At 43.0% G+C, this 15,693-nt stretch overlaps 1 protein-coding gene across 4 annotated transcripts; it reads right to left on the bottom strand.

Annotated features, from left to right (window-relative positions):
- Nucleotides 1-1,730: 1,730 nt before the first annotated feature.
- LOC106593117 (oocyte zinc finger protein XlCOF6) lies at nt 1,731-15,668 on the bottom strand. Of its 4 annotated transcripts, none has more exons than XM_014184474.2 (4): nt 15,500-15,668; nt 14,206-14,333; nt 7,482-8,233; nt 1,731-5,344 (listed from the first exon to the last, which is right to left on the bottom strand). In XM_014184474.2, exons 3-4 carry the CDS (start codon nt 8,161-8,163, stop codon nt 3,789-3,791), a joined length of 2,238 nt encoding a protein of 745 aa, XP_014039949.2. In that variant the 5' UTR covers nt 8,164-8,233; nt 14,206-14,333; nt 15,500-15,668; the 3' UTR covers nt 1,731-3,788. The 4 variants fall into 4 exon arrangements, with proteins under 4 accessions (XP_014039949.2, XP_014039944.2, XP_014039930.2 ...); XM_014184469.2 differs by having other exon boundaries at nt 15,434-15,668; XM_014184455.2 differs by lacking the exon at nt 14,206-14,333.
- Between the last annotated feature and the right edge of the window lie 25 nt (nt 15,669-15,693).

Here is a 15,693-nt window from a genome sequence, read left to right on the forward strand (position 1 = left end):
TGGAACAAGCTCCCTCACGACGCCAGGACAGCGGAGTCAATCACCACCTTCCGGAGACACCTGAAACCCCACCTCTTTAAGGAATACCTAGGATAGGATAAAGTAATCCTTCTAACCCCCCCCTCCCCCCTTAAAAGATTTAGATGCACTATTGTAAAGTGGTTGTTCCACTGGATATCATAAGGTGAATGCACCAATTTGTAAGTCGCTCTGGATAAGAGCGTCTGCTAAATGACTTAAATGTAATGTAAATGTAATTCCCTGCAGCTTCCACTTCCACTCATTAAAAACCTACTAGCCCATTCAACTACTTTGACAATATCTGCTCCTGCACCATGCCAACGGCCTGGGAGGACGGGACACTACCTCTCAACACACCCTGGAACTCTTTGGAAGTCAAATCTCGTTCACTCCCTCCCTCCCTCCCTCCCTCCCGCTCTCTAGACTGACACCCCTCCCTCACTCTCTAGACTGACACCCCCTCCCTCCCTCCCTCTCTCTCTAGACTGACACCCCTCCCTCTCTCTAGACTGACACCCCTCCCTCACTCCCTCTCTCTAGACTGACACCCCTCCCTTCATCGCTCTCTCTAGACTGACACCCCTCTCTCTAGACTGACACCCCTCTCTCCCTAGACTGACACCCCTCTCTCCCTAGACTGACACCCCTCCCTCTGTCTCTCTCTAGACGACACCCACCCCTCCCTCCCTCTCTAGACTGACACCCCTCCCTCTAGACTGACAACAAAGTCCTTTCCCATTATTGATGTGTATTCTATTAACTATCTGTGTTGATTGTTGTGTGTGTTTTAGTGTTATCTTGTCCACAGACTTATTACAGTGTAAGGAAACCAGTATGTCATTTTGTTATTAGGGTGAACTAACTTTCTTAAAACTACGTCTTTGTTGATTGTAATTGTGTGTTATCATAATCTGATGGCTCATAGAAATTGTTACTTTGTTACTTTTTTAAATTGTGTCTTTTCCACAGCAGTACAAGTGAAAAATAAAAAAATCTGTACTCACAGAAATATCCTTTATGTTTGAAGGTCTTTTTAAGCAGCAGCGGTCAGGAAACGGCTGTGTTTCTGCGACAGCCTTCGTCAGACATGAAAACTTAAAGAACAGCCTTTCCAGTATATACATGCCTTTTAAACCCCGCAGCCGAAGACATTTTGTTACTGTATAGTTTTGAGTTGAGCACGCCAGTTCCTCATTCTAGTACGGGTGATGTGCAATGTGATGGATGCTGCCTCTCATAGCTACAGTAATATTGGTTTACACCTCAAATGTTAACATTGATATCGACTGTATGCAGATATGACCTGTATTTACCGTTTGTCTGATGTTCCCGTTCATACAGGAGAGAGACGTGACTATTGTGGATCCTCTGGGAAGCCTCAACAACGTCATGAAGCTGACAAGGCAGAGAAGAGTCTCTCGATTCCCACCGGGGACCAGTATGAAATATTGTGAAAAATGTATGTACTCACTACTGTAAGTCACTTTGGATAAGAGCGTCTGCTAAATGAGTTAAATGTAAATTGTAAGCCTGACCTCTGCTCTGTCTGTGGGGAAATGATTTGCTCAATCAACACATTTTTTAAGTACACCAGCGCACACAAGAGAGAAGACATAAGGTTGCCATAGTCACCATTGAAAACACACGTGAATTTTGTAATGATTTGGGGGTGAAGGGGGTCACTAGATACTTACACATCCATAAATCACTTACAGTTCTCATCTTATTTAATGTAAGCCTACTGAAATGTATACATATACACAATGTCAGTCCAGAGTTCACGCCAGTCAAACTCAATCAAGCCCAGATAAAGTATTTGAAATGATTTCAGTCACAATGTACACAATGTTAACAATGTAATACTAAGTATGTTTAAGCAATGTAAAAAACAAATAAAAGCTTGTACAACACATAATTGTTATCAGTAATTATGAGCTGTCTTTTGCCATGTGCTTTCATTCTTTAATTGAGTCTGCATGTACGTGTGTGTGTGCATACATGCATGTTTATGTGTGTGGTTGCGTGTACATGCATGTGTGGTGCAATGCATACATGTGTGCGTGTTCTCTGATATATACAGGTAACTGCCAAAATAAAGGAAACACTAAATGAGGCAAGGTATATAGAAAGCAGATGCTTCCACAGGTGTGTTTTTTGTTAGTTAATTATCATATAAAAATTAGCATTATTTGGGCTACAAGAGATCTCCGTGACTTTGATAGAGGGGTCTCCAAGGAGCACAGAGGGGGGTTAAAGTGTGTGTGTCAGTCATCAAATCACAACCGAATTTAACACTTATGAGAGATTCTGTAGTGGCGCCTGAGAAAGCGTTTTCCACCACCATCAACAAAACCCAAATGATGGAATTCCTCGTGACAGAACGGTGTCACATCCCTCCAATAGAGTTCCAGACATTTGTAGAATCTATGCCAAGGAGCAGTGAAAATGTTCTGGTTGCCGCAAAGCCTCATGTTAGTGTTTCCTCAATTATACCTGTATATGTACTACTACTACTACTCTCTACATACATAAACAATGTATATAACAACATATTTATACAACCATATAGAATTAAGAGGACTGGAGCCTAGGGCTTTAACATGCCATAGACCGAGGCTACACAGGTTACCTATAACCTAATTCCACTTGTGACCTATAAAACAGATTTCAGATAAGACATGTATTTTCATTTAATTACACCTTTAAAACTTCACGTTTCATTGATAAAGATTTATGTCTTGCAATAAAGGAATTTATTTCAAATGTTCACATGAAATCTGCATGAAGATTTAAGTTACCATGGAAACATATTTAGTCCTAAATATTCTGAAATAACTTAACCATACTGGTAAAGGAATATAAGGACTTGAAATTGGCATGGTGGAATTGACTCCTGCGTTACTGTGACTGGGAGCAGCGGCGAGTTCCAGAGACCAGATCCTTAAACCATTTGATCTCTTAAATCAGGGGTTTATTTTGAAAGCTAAACATGAACATGTGTTGCTGGTTTCAAGTTAATGACACCATGCCAATTTCAAGTCTATATTTGTCCCTAAAAAAATGATACTTCAGAATATTTAGTAGAGTAACTCAATGAATCTGCCATCTGGAACAGCCCCCAGGGAAGGGGAAAGTGTTGGGTGAAGTTGCCCCTAGATGCTGATCTTGTAGCATTTTTTTGCCACTAATGCTTAATAATAGGATTTGGGGAGGAGAACCTGATCCTATACCTGTCAGGTGTGTATGCATAAAACACAACACTGTGATTTCAGACAATTTAAAAGCCACAAATCCTTGTTTTGTGATTCAGTCCAATGCGGAGGAAACATAGTAACTACTCTCAAAAACCTTGGTAACCACTCTCAAAAACCACTCTGTGCTCCCGATTCCTCTGGGTGGAAAGGAAATTAGGGATAACTAGCCAGTTGCACAACTAAATGCCTTCAACCTTCCGCATCTGAACCCTCTGAATCACAGAGGTGCGGCGGGCTGCCATAATCCACTTCATATGTGCCCGGGGAGGAGTTGACGGGGGCTAACTGGCTTGCTCAAGGGCAGAACAGCACATTTTCTTCCTAACCTTTGCCGGCTCGGGGATTGGAACCGGCGATCTTTCGGTTACCGGGCAAACGCTCTTAATTGCAAGGCTACCTGCCGCCCTCTGGGTTTGTCTGCGTGTGAGAGTGTTTGTGTGTCTCTCTCTGTTAGATTGTAAGTAAAACGACAAATTGATGAGGTCTTCTGCAAGTTACAACACAAAGTTATCTCTATTCATAAACAGAGCTAGAATCATCCTGAGGCCATTCAGCACAGAGAACATCACCTGCAGGATGTCCATGTCCTTTCTTATGTTTCAACATGGCTACTAAATAGGTGAACCTCTCCTTGCATATATCACAGCTGTAAGGCTTCTCTCCAGTGTGGGTGCGCTTGTGTACAGCCAGTGCGTCGGTTCGGGAAAACCTCTTCCCACACTGATCACAGGCGTGAGGCTTCTCTCCAGTATGAGTTCTCTTGTGTGCAGCCAGGTTTTGTGACCGACTGAAGCTCTTCCCACAGACAAAGCATGGGTAAGGTCTCTCCCCAGTGTGTGTTCGCTGGTGAATCACCAAAGAATTGTACTGAGAAAACCTCTTTCCACATTGATCACAGACGTAAGGCAGCTCTCCGGTGTGCACACGCTGGTGTGTTGTTAAACCTTGGCGGAATACGAAGCTCCTGCCACAGTCGGAGCAGTGGTACGGTTTCACTCCTTGGTGTATCTTCATGTGCGTTTTGAAGTTGCTTGGATGGTTGAAGGTCTTCCCGCACAGGTCGCAGACAATGGACTTCTCTTTACTGTGCCTTTTCTGGTGTTTCTTCAGATATATCGGATGAGAGAAACAATGCCCACACTCAGAACAGCGGTAAGTTCTCTCTCCCCGGTCGTGGGTCAGCTGGTGAAATTTAAGATTACCTTTTGTAGTAAAACACGCCCCACATTTAGAGCAGTGGAAGGGCCTTTCGGCAGAGGGCTTGTGTTTATGTTTGTGTGCTTTCAGTAAACTGGCGTGAATGAACCGCATTCCGCAGACGGAACATTGGAATGGTTTTTCTTCAGTATGCATTCTCATATGGAAATTAAAGGATGCCGAAATACAAAACTTCTTGTCACAGAATAGGCATTGGTAAGGCCTTTCTGCAGCAGGCATGTGTGTTTGCTCGTGGGCTTTTAGAGTGGATTTCTGAGCAAAACTTTTCTCGCACTTGGAGCATTGGAATGGTTTCTCTCCTGTGTGTTTTCTTTGGTGGTTTTTGAAGGTTGATAAAAAACTGTAGCTCTTCCCGCAGTCAGAGCAGTGGTAAGACCTTTCTGTGGGAGGCTCATGTACTGTTTTCTCATGTATTTTTCGATAGTGGTTGTTTGCAAAACCTTTCCCACACTTGGAGCATTGGAATAGTTTATTTTCAGTGTGGGTGCTTTGATGGATTTTCAAGCTTGATAAAACACTGAAACTCATTCCGCAGTCAGAGCAGTGGTGAGGTTTCTTCCCAGTGTGCATCTGCTGGTGAATCTTAAGAGTAATTTTTTGACTGAAAGTCTCCCCACACTGTGAGCAGCGGTAAGGTTTCTCTCTTGTATGGATTCTTCTGTGCATTTTGAGAGTCGCTGGACAGCCGAAAGTCTTCCCACACTCAGAGCAGCAGTGGTGTGGTTTCTTCCCTGTATGTCTCTGTGGTTGTTTATTGAGGTGTTTTGATGTGGGGAGACTCCAGTCTGTGTTGTCAGCATGAGGTTGTTGTTGAGACTCCCCAGAAGATCCACGGTTGCCACGTCTCTCTCCTGTGTGAAAGAAACAAACAAAACAGTGAATACAGTTTGTCCAACAGAAGAAAGTGACATCATATTGAGGTATTAGTCCCTTCCAAAAGTATTCCCACCCCTTGATTTTTTCCCACATGTTGTTGTGTTACAGCCTGAATTTACACACATATACCCCATAATATCAAAGTGGAATTATCTTTTAAGAGATTTTTACAAATTAATAAAAACAAGAAAAGGTGAAATGTCTTCAGTCAAGTATTCAACCCATTTGTTATGGCAAGCCTAAATAAGTTCAGGAGTATAATTATTTTTTTTTAACATAAAACAGACCTTGAATAACCCTTGGAGCCTGGTGAAGTTATTAAATACACTTTGGATGGTGCATCAATACACCCAGTCACTACAAATATACAGGAGTCTTTCCTAACGCTGTTGCCGGAGAGGAAGGAAACTGCTCGGGAATTGAAGACTTTAATGGCTGTGACAGGAGAAAACAGAGTGAAAAATAGGGACCCTGTACAAGGCTCTGCATCTGTCCTGGTGCTCCTAGACCTTATTACCGCTTTTGACACCGATCACCAGATTATTTTGGAGAGATTGGAAACCCTAATTGGTCTAACATGGACAAGTTCTTGCTTGGTTGTCAGAAATATATAATTTTGTCTCTGTGGATGGTTTGTCCTCTGACAAATCAATTGTAAGTTTCGGGGTGTTAGTCAAGGTTTTGTTTTAGGACCAGTATTTATTCTACTTCTTGGTGATGTCATTCGGAAACAAACACTCAGAACAGCGGTAAGTTCTCTCTCCCCGGTCGTGGGTCAGCTGGTGAAATTTAAGATGACCTTTTGTAGTAAAACACTGCTTTTTTCACTGCTATGCGGAGAACACATAGCTATAAATTTCAATGAAACATGTTGAAGCATCAAAATTGCTTACCCTGGAAGCGGATGGTGGCAAATGTTTTACTTTTAAACTGTGACAAAACGAAGATGCTAGTTCTAGGTCCCAAGAAACAAAGAGATCTGCTGTTTGATCTGACAATTAATCTTGATGGTTGTACAGTCGTCTCAAATAAAACAGCAGGACCTCAGCGTTACTCTAGACCCTGACATTTCTTTTGACGAACACATAAAAAATATTTCAAGGGCAGCTTTTTCCCCCCCCATCTTTGTAACATTGCCACCCAGATAAGCACTAAATGCACTTCAGTTAGTGCTGCTAATCACTGTGGTGGAAATGTAATATTCATTATGTACTATACTGTTTAATTAGACATACTATGCTGTTTTACTTAGAGATTTGTCCATTGTTATATGTTAGTATTTTTACGGATACATGCTAGTCTTGTGCTAGTCTTGTGTGACTTCGTCATTAATCTGAGAATACAGATTAATGAGCTGCTTGGGTGCAACCGCATTATGCAACTTCCTGTGTTTACGATCGGCAGGAATTTAGCTATGTGGGAAGCGCAGGGAGGAACAGAGAATGGTGGCGATATCAGCTATCTTGATCTACACAGACAAGCTAAATTACTTTTTACAACTCTGTTCCCAGGGCCTGATTCTACACATCTGCTAACTGTCACAAAGATTAAAGGATGTACTTTCTTTAAGAGGAGAGAGACAACTTTGTTCATTGAGCTTTCAACTCTTAACTATTCTTAGTGATGGTTGATTGCTTCATTTTTGCAAATCTTATACTAAATGTTTTTTTAAGAATCTGCAGTATCTCTTCCAAGAGAATGTCTGCGACACCACGGCTGCTAGAATCTTGACTAGAACCAAAAAAATAACTATCATATTACTCCAGTGATAGCCTCTACACTGGCTTCCTGTTAAGGCTAGGTAATGGAGTGATGTGAGAGTGGGAGGATAGACAGAGAGATGGGGCAGAGGCAGAGAGAGGTAATGGAGTGATGTGAGAGAGGGAGGATAGACAGAGAGATGGGTCAGAGGCAGAGAGAGGTAATGGAGTGATGTAAGAGGGCAGAGGGGTGCATTGCAAGTCGCTGTGCTCTATGTTTAACGATTCTACAATGAAAAAAGGTATTGATGCAACTTACAAAACGTTGATATCAGACTGCACTGTAATGTTAGACAACAACACTTCACAATGGTACTTAGAACCAAAACAAAAGGTATCCTGCTGCACTTACTTTGATGAATCATGTCTCCTTCCTCCTCCTCGTCTCCTCCAGCAGTTCCTCTCAACCCTGGTGTTTTCCTGCAGTCGACCAGCCACACAGACACCCTCTTCAGACCCAGCAGTAAGGCATTACCAGGAGAGGACAGAGAGGGGGACCCACTCACGCTCTCCTCCCTCTGCTCTGGTGTGTGTCTCTCTGGTGCTGACTCCACCTCCAGCCCTTTGCTACGCAACAAATCCCTGTCCTCCTCATCCCATTCTTCATCACAGTCTGCAGCGTCATCATCAAATGATTGGCTGGGACTCATGGGTTCCACCTCCAGCCTTTTGCTAGGTAACCAATCCATGTCCTTCTGGTTCCCTTCTTCATCACAGTCTACAGCATCATCATCAATGGATTGGCTGGGACTCAAAGGTGCACCGATACAATCCTCCTGTATCTTTCTGATGTCCTCTTTCAGTCGGAGTAACCAAGACATTCCCTGCTCCTCCGATTCCATTGAATCTGCATTTTTCCCAAGTTCCTCCAGGATTTTACGGCACAATGAGTGATGGTGATTCTTTCCTTGAACATCAGAGCCATCCTTGCCACCTATTCCACTGCGTTCACACAGGCAGCGTAAACTGTCGTTGGTTAAAGTGTATAAACTCTGTTCCATTTCATCCATCAACGTTTCCCTCTCTCCACTCATATTGTCCTGCTCACGTGGCAACAACAGCAATGAAGTCAATGTCAAGACAGATATAGTTCAGTTAGATGACCTGTAATGAAAATGAAAGATTAGAACACATTAACGATTGCATCTGTCATTTCACCCTAAAATGTTGTTTCTTTTTACTTTGAGTGTTAAATTGGTTTAGGAATATTCAGGCATCTTTAAAATTAAATATTAATGTTGGTATAGTCACAAAATGACATGAAAAGGCTATGCATGTCAAGATGAGATGGTGGTTTACGTCTGTTGTGTTTTGCCTTAGTTGGATTAATACCTAGGAACTAAGATGATATCATATAGGGAGATCTGTGGAAGGGAGCCATTTCAATTACGGCGGGCATGGGGTCCCTACTTGCAGATCTTCACAGAGGAACCCAGGCAGTGGGAGAGCAGGGTTTGGGATACATGTTCCTCAGTTTCAGATACACCAGGGGAGGCAGATGTCTGATGCAGTTTCAGTCTTCTCTGCTGTGTTGTTGGCACTAGTCTGGGCATTGGGGTGGGTGGATGAAGTGGGGCCTAAAAGGGTTACTTTGTGTTCAGACTGCCGCTGTCCTGGTCACGCTGAGAGAAGGGAAGTCTAGAGCACAACCAGACTTGTTAATCGAGCTGTTGATGGCGCTTAATAGGGTGGAAAGCTTCTCTGTCAAATGGCACCTCCTGCTCTCTGCTGCAGCAGATATTTGAAAGGTCCATTGGATTTACTCATATTTTCATCATGGACAACATGTAACGTGTAGCTACAGCTTTCCATACCAGTGTTGTCCTGAATACAGCTGCTGGTATCGACGCAGCTCTGTCTTTTGTGGCTAAAGCAGTCTGGACTGGTTGAAGCCGAGTGGGAAGGATTATTTTGAAAGTGTTTCAGTCTGCCGTGAATCATCATTATCCATAGTTCGCTATATAGCTAGTTAAATAGACAGTTGCATACAGGTAAAGTTATAGCCAGCTAGCTAGCTGAGCTGGCCAGCTGCATTCTGCTGTTAAGGTTGATAGCTGATGTGCTAAGCCCTGCATGACGATCCTCTTTTTCATGTTTGTCATTTTCAACTAGCTAGCTACTGAAAATAGCCACTGTGGTGTGAATGCTAATCAAACCCCATTTTAAGTGATTAGGGACACATGCTAAGTTGGTTAGTTAGCGAGCCACAATGAAATGATCGCTAGCTAGCTAGCTATTGGACAATAGATTAAGGTCATTTTTCCTTGCATGTTCAACTAGCTAGATGAATACCACTTACATTACATTTGACATTTTAGTCATTTAGCAGACGCTCTTATCCAGAGCAACTTACAGTAGTGAATGCATACATTTTTTCCCCCGTAATGGTCCCCCGTGGGAATCGAACCCACAACCCTGGCCTTGCAAACACCATGCTCTACCAACTGAGCCACTCCTATACCTTGACTTTATTGTCCTTAAGCCATTTTGCCACAACTTTGGAAGTATGCTTGGGGTCATTGTCCATTTGGAAGACCCATTTGCGACCAAGCTTTAACTTCCTGACTGATGTCTTGACATGTTGCTTTAGTATATGCACATAATTTTCCTCCCTCATGATGCCATCTATTTTGTGAAGTGGACCAGTCCCTCCTGCAGCAAAGCACCCCCACAATATGATGCTGCCACCCCCATGCTTCACGATTGGGATGGTAATCTGGTAATTATGAAGCTAAATGTTTGCTAAATCTAGCTAGTAATCTTGTGTCTGCACTGCCATTGTTGGACTGGAAGCAGGTTAAGTGTGTACAGGACGTTTTAGTACAGCTGTAGAGGTCAACAGGAAATAACAATCTATAACAGATTAATTCATTGATGTTTCAACACCTTTTTCAGTAATTTGTCTTTCAGCATAAACCTGCTCTCCACCATCAGTACAAGGAGATGATCGAGGGTGAACAAGAAACACTTCAGCTATTTTGTCTTTGTACTGCCCTCTTAGGCCTCCCTCTCCCCATCTGAGATATCTACCCTCATCCCCCACATACAACACCCGTTCTGCCAGTCACATTCTGTTAAAGGTCCCCAAAGCACACACATTCCTGGGTCGATCTTGTTTTCAGTTTGCTGTGCCTAGCAACTGGAACAGGCTGCAACAAACACTCAAACTGGACAGTTTTATCTCAATGTCTTCATTCAAAGACTCAATCATGGACACTCTTACTAACAGTTGTGGCTGCTTTGCGTGATGTATTGTTGTCTCAACCTTCTTGCCCTTTGTGCTGTTGTCTGTGCCCAATAATGTTTGTACCATGTTTTGTGCTGCTACCATGTTGTGTTGTCATGTGTTGCTGCCAATGTTGTTGTCTTAGCTCTCTCTTTATGTAGTGTTGTCTTGTCTCTCGTCGTGATGTGTTTTGTCCTATATTTACATGTTATTTATTTGTAATCCCAGCCCCCGTCCTCGCAGGTCTTTTGCCTTTTGGTAGGCCGTCATTGTAACTAAGAATTTGTTCTTAACTGACCTGCCTAGTTAAATAAAGGTTAAATAAAAAAAATAAAAAACGTATTGCTTGGACTTGGGGGTTAATTAATGTTATTTCTGGTATGCAAGGTTTGAATGTCTTGTCTATTTTAGTCTGCTTTCGTCCTTTACAGGTTTAATTGTCTGAAGCCTGGTGTTGTTGTGGCCAAGGAGCTTTCCCTCAGATGGAACCAGGTTTCAGCTGCTGTGCAATGTTGACGTCCTTCCTCCCAGAGATGTGAAAACATCCCCAGGACTGGACACAACCCAGCAAACATTTGAGAAGATCAGGACTTTTGCAATGAAAATGCCATGGACATTACATGTCCTGCTCCAAAAGGGCAGGACAGAAATATGCTCTCAGGCTAGATTGCTTTGTCCATATCATAACCTTTAGTACTTGAAGTTAATACAGGAAGGCTGTATAGTTTAACACCATCTGTTCTAATTTGCTCACAAAACAGTAATTCAATCAGATCTAAATGCATATGTAAATGCTGCCAAATGGTTTTATTCATGTAGGCTACACTGTTCCACAATTTGCCTGCAAAATGATCCTGTTGTCCTGCATGTAGGTATTTTAAATGTGGTCACCCTAGGCATGTGTCTGTACAGTTTCGCTCTGTTGTGTGCAGTAAACAGACACATGAAAGCCATTGAAGTTAAATTCATCGATGGGAGCGGATCAGGCTGTAATTTCATAAAGTTGATGACTCAACTGTTGACTCATTTATACTCGCTTGGGTAACCGATTAGTAGTAATTTATACCCACGTGTCAATTTTTGATAACCAACATGACCTTTTCTGTAGGCTACAGCAATAACTCGTTGGAACCGAAACTTGGACATTTAAACTTTCTGTCCGGTAGAAGATTTGGTCAGTGCCAGTAGTATTGATATGATACAGTGCACTCGTGTGTGGGACAATGCACTGCCTTTTGACGTGAGGCAGGTTGGCAGTGCTTGCTGTGACTTGCAGTGCAGCACATCGCAGCCTAATGGGGGAACTTGAGATAATGTTCAGAGAATCAATTTTGGCAAAAGTATTCATTTTCTAATTCTTTTACCCACCTTTTTCTCCCCAATTTCGTTTCCATCCAATTACGATCGAGTCATGAATCCTCCGAAACACGACCCGCCAAACAGCGCTCCTAAACACGCCAGCCACACCAATGTGACGGAGGAAACACTGTTTAGCTGACAACCGAAGTGGTGGGCCACAAAGAGCCACTAGAGCGCGATGTGACCCGGGTTCGAGCCAAGTAACAGCTTTGTATCAACATTAAATCTTATTCAAATCTGTTCATATACAGTCGTGGTCAAAAGTATTGAGAATGACACAAATATTAATTTTCACAAAGTCTGCTGCCTCAGTGTCTTTAGATATTTTTGTCAGATGTTACTATGGAATACTGAAGTATAATTACAAGCATTTCATAAGTGTCAAAGGCTTTTATTGACAATTACATGAAGTTGATGCAAAGACTCAATATTTGCAATGATGGCCCTTCTTTTTCAAGACCTCTGTAATCCGCCCTGGCATGCTGTCAATTAACTTCTGGGCCACACCCTAACTGATGGCAGCCCATTCTTGCATAATCAATGCTTGGAGTTTGTCAGAATTTGTGGGGTTTTGTTTGAGGATTGACCACAAGGAACAAAATATCGATGTTTTGTTCCTCGAGCCACTTAGTTATCACTTTTGCCTTATGGCAAGGTGCTCCATCATGCTGAAAAAGGCATTGTTCGTCACCAAACTGTTCCTGGATGGTTGGGAGAAGTTGCTCTCGGAGGATGTGTTGGTACCATTCTTTATTCATGGCTGAGAAGCAACCCCACACATGAATGGTCTCAGGATGCTTTACTGTTGGCATGACACAGGACTGATGGTAGCGCTCACCTTGTCTTCTCCGGAAAAGCTTTTTTCCGGATCCCCCAAACAATCGGAAAGGGGATTCATCAGAGAAAATGACTTTACCCCAGTCCTCAGCAGCCCAATCTCTGTACCTTTTGCAGAATATCAGTCTGTCCCTGATGTTTTTCCAGGAGAGAAGTGGCTTCTTTGCTGCCCTTGACACCAGGCCATCTTCCAAAAGTCTTCGCCTCACTGTGAGTGCAGATGCATTCACACCTGCCTGCTGCCATTCCTGAGCAAGCTCTAATGGTGGTGCCCCGATCCCGCAGCTGAAGCAACTTTAGGAGACGGTCCTGGCGCTTGCTGGACTTTCTTGGGCGGCCTGAAGTCTTCTTCACAACAATTGAACCGCTTTCCTTGAAGTTCTTGATGATCCAATAAATGGTTGATTTAGGTGCAATCTTACTGGCAGCAATATCCTTGCCTGTGAAGCCCTTTTTGTGCAAAGCAATGATGACGGCACGTGTTTCCTTGTAGGTAACCATGGTAGACAGAGGAAGAACAATGATTCCAAGCACCACCCTCCTTTTGAAGCTTCCAGTCTGTTATTCGAACTCAATCAGCATGACAGAGTGATCTCCAGCCTTGTCCTCGTCAACACTCACACCTGTGTTAACGAGAGAATCACTGAAGTGATGTCAGCTGGTCCTTTTGTGGCAGGGCTGAAATGCAGTGGAAATGTTTTTTGGGGGGGATTCAGTTCATTTGCATGGCAAATAGCAGACTTTGTGAAAATTAATATTTGTGTCATTCTCAAAACTTTTGGCCATGACTGTACACCCCCAGGAAGAATTACACTTTTTCAATTACAATTCTGACAAGCGAGCACTTAGATATGATCATTTTCATAGCCTGGTTCACCAACTACTTCGCAGACAGATCAGTGTGTCAAATCGAAGGGCCTGTTGTCTGGACCTCTGGCAGTCTCTATGGGGGTACCACAGGGTTCAATTCTCGGGCCGACTCTTTTCTCTGTATATATCAACGATGTCGCACTTCCTGCGGGTGATTCCCTGATCCACCTCTACGCAGACGACACCATTCTGTATACATCTGGCCCTTCTTTGGACACTGTGTTAACTAACCTCCAAACGAGCTTCAATGCCATACAACACTCCTTCCGTGGCCTCCAACTGCTCTTAAAACGCTAGTAAAACCAAATGCATGCTTTTCAACCGTTCGCTGCCCGCACCCGCCCGCCCGACCTGCATCAATTCTCTGGACGCTTCTGACCTAGAATATGTGGACACCTACAAATATCTAGGTGTCTGGCTAGACTGTAAACTCTCCTTCCAGACTCATATCAAACATCTCCAATCCAAAATCAAATCTAGAATTGGCTTTCTATTTCGCAACAAAGCCTCCTTCACTCACACCGCCAAACTTACCCTAGTAAAACTGACTATACTACTGATCCTCGACTTCGGCGACGTCATCTACAAAATAGCTTCCAATACTCTACTCAGCAAACTGGATGCAGTCTATCACAGTGCCATCCGTTTTGTTACCAAAGCCCCTTATACCACCCACCACTGCGACCTGTATGCTCTAGTCGGCTGGCCCTCGCTACATATTCGTCGCCAGACCCACTGGCTCCAGGTCATCTATAAGTCTATGCTAGGTAAAGCTCCGTCTTACCTCAGCTCACTGGTCACGATAACAACACCGACCCGTAGCACGCGCTCCAGCAGGTATATCTCACTGGACGTCCCCAAAGCCAGCACCTCCTTTGGGAGCCTTTCCTTCCAGTTCTCTGCTGCCAGTGACTGGAACAAATTGCAAAAATCGCTGAAGCTGGAGACTTACATTTCCCTCACTAACTTTAAACATCAGCTATCTGAGCAGCTAACCGATCGCTACAGCTGTACATAGTCCATCTGTAAATAGCCCACCCAATCTACCTACCTCATCCCCATATTGTTTTTTACTTTTCTGCTAATTTGCACACCAGTATCACTACTTGCACATCATCCTCTGCTCATCAATCACTCCAGCGTTAATCTGCTAACTTGTAATTACTTCGCTAATATGGCCTATTTATTGGCTTACCTCCTCATGCCATTTGCACACATTGTATATAGACTTCCTTTTTTCTATTGTGTTATTGACTGTTATTGCTTGTTTATTCCATGTGTAACTCTGTGTTGTTGTTTGTGTCGCACTGCTTTGCTTTATCTTGGCCAGGTCGCAGTTGTAAATGAGAACTTGTTCACAACTAGCTTACCTGGTTAAATAAAGGTGAAAAAAAAATAATAATAATAATAATAGAATGTTTGGGAATGATGTAGAATAAGGCATATGTGAAAATTCCTAAGCAATATATTCAGCTGGTGTTGCGTGTTGGTAAATCCATCAACTATTCTGCATCACGCGCACACAGACCAGAGTGCTCTGAAATCCGAGTAGACAGCCAGAGTGACTTTTAAGAACGCTAGAGACATGCTAACTGGATAACAGTCGTTCAAGTTCAGCATAGCTAGTTAGCAAAGCGAATCACATTTCTTGCTAGCTAACCAAATAACACCTGGATCTAGTTGTAGCCACCGAAAAACGATATGAGGGGTTAAAAATCGGTCACTCGCCCACACCTCCACCTCCAATGACATCCACCCAGCAGCTAGCTAATATGAGGCTCCGTGCTTCAAGCTTGCCACACAAACAGATGCGCTAGCCTATTAGCCACGTCATAACTGACTTGTGATCATTGCCCTTGCTAGTTTGATTGTATTGACATTCCCAGCATTAGTTACATTCGTCCGTTTTTGTCCAAAATATTGAGTAATTGAAACTGAAACGGTGCATTCTGAATAAAGGCAGCAAACAATATACCAGGCCAGCTGTGATTAAAAGAACATTTGCTACCTACCAGGTACAGTAGAAAGGCTAGCTAGCACGTCTCTGTCCAACATGACCAAGTGGGAAAGAAGTATACCTCGTGACTTTCGCTTGATGTTCCTTCGATAACGTTGTTTTGAGATCAGTTTTAAGCTGTATTTTGGAGATTGAATGTAGAAATTCCCACAATGTTGGAAGACTAATCTATTTAGGGCTAGCTCATTCTTTGCTTGGTTCCAATGTATGCTATGCCGTCATCACACACAGACCAGACCAATCGAGTATCGATAT

This window comes from Salmo salar, chromosome ssa02 (genome assembly GCF_905237065.1).
Source record: "Salmo salar chromosome ssa02, Ssal_v3.1, whole genome shotgun sequence".
Lineage (NCBI taxonomy): Eukaryota > Metazoa > Chordata > Actinopteri > Salmoniformes > Salmonidae > Salmo > Salmo salar.

Coding starts and splice junctions, on each gene's coding strand:
- LOC106593117 (XM_014184455.2), bottom strand. CDS start 8,163: ATGAGTGGAGAGAGGGAAACGTTGATGGATGAAATGGAACAGAGTTTA. Junction 5,345..7,481: donor AGGAGACATGATTCATCAAA/GTAAGTGCAGCA, acceptor TCTTTCACACAG/GAGAGAGACGTGGCAACCGT.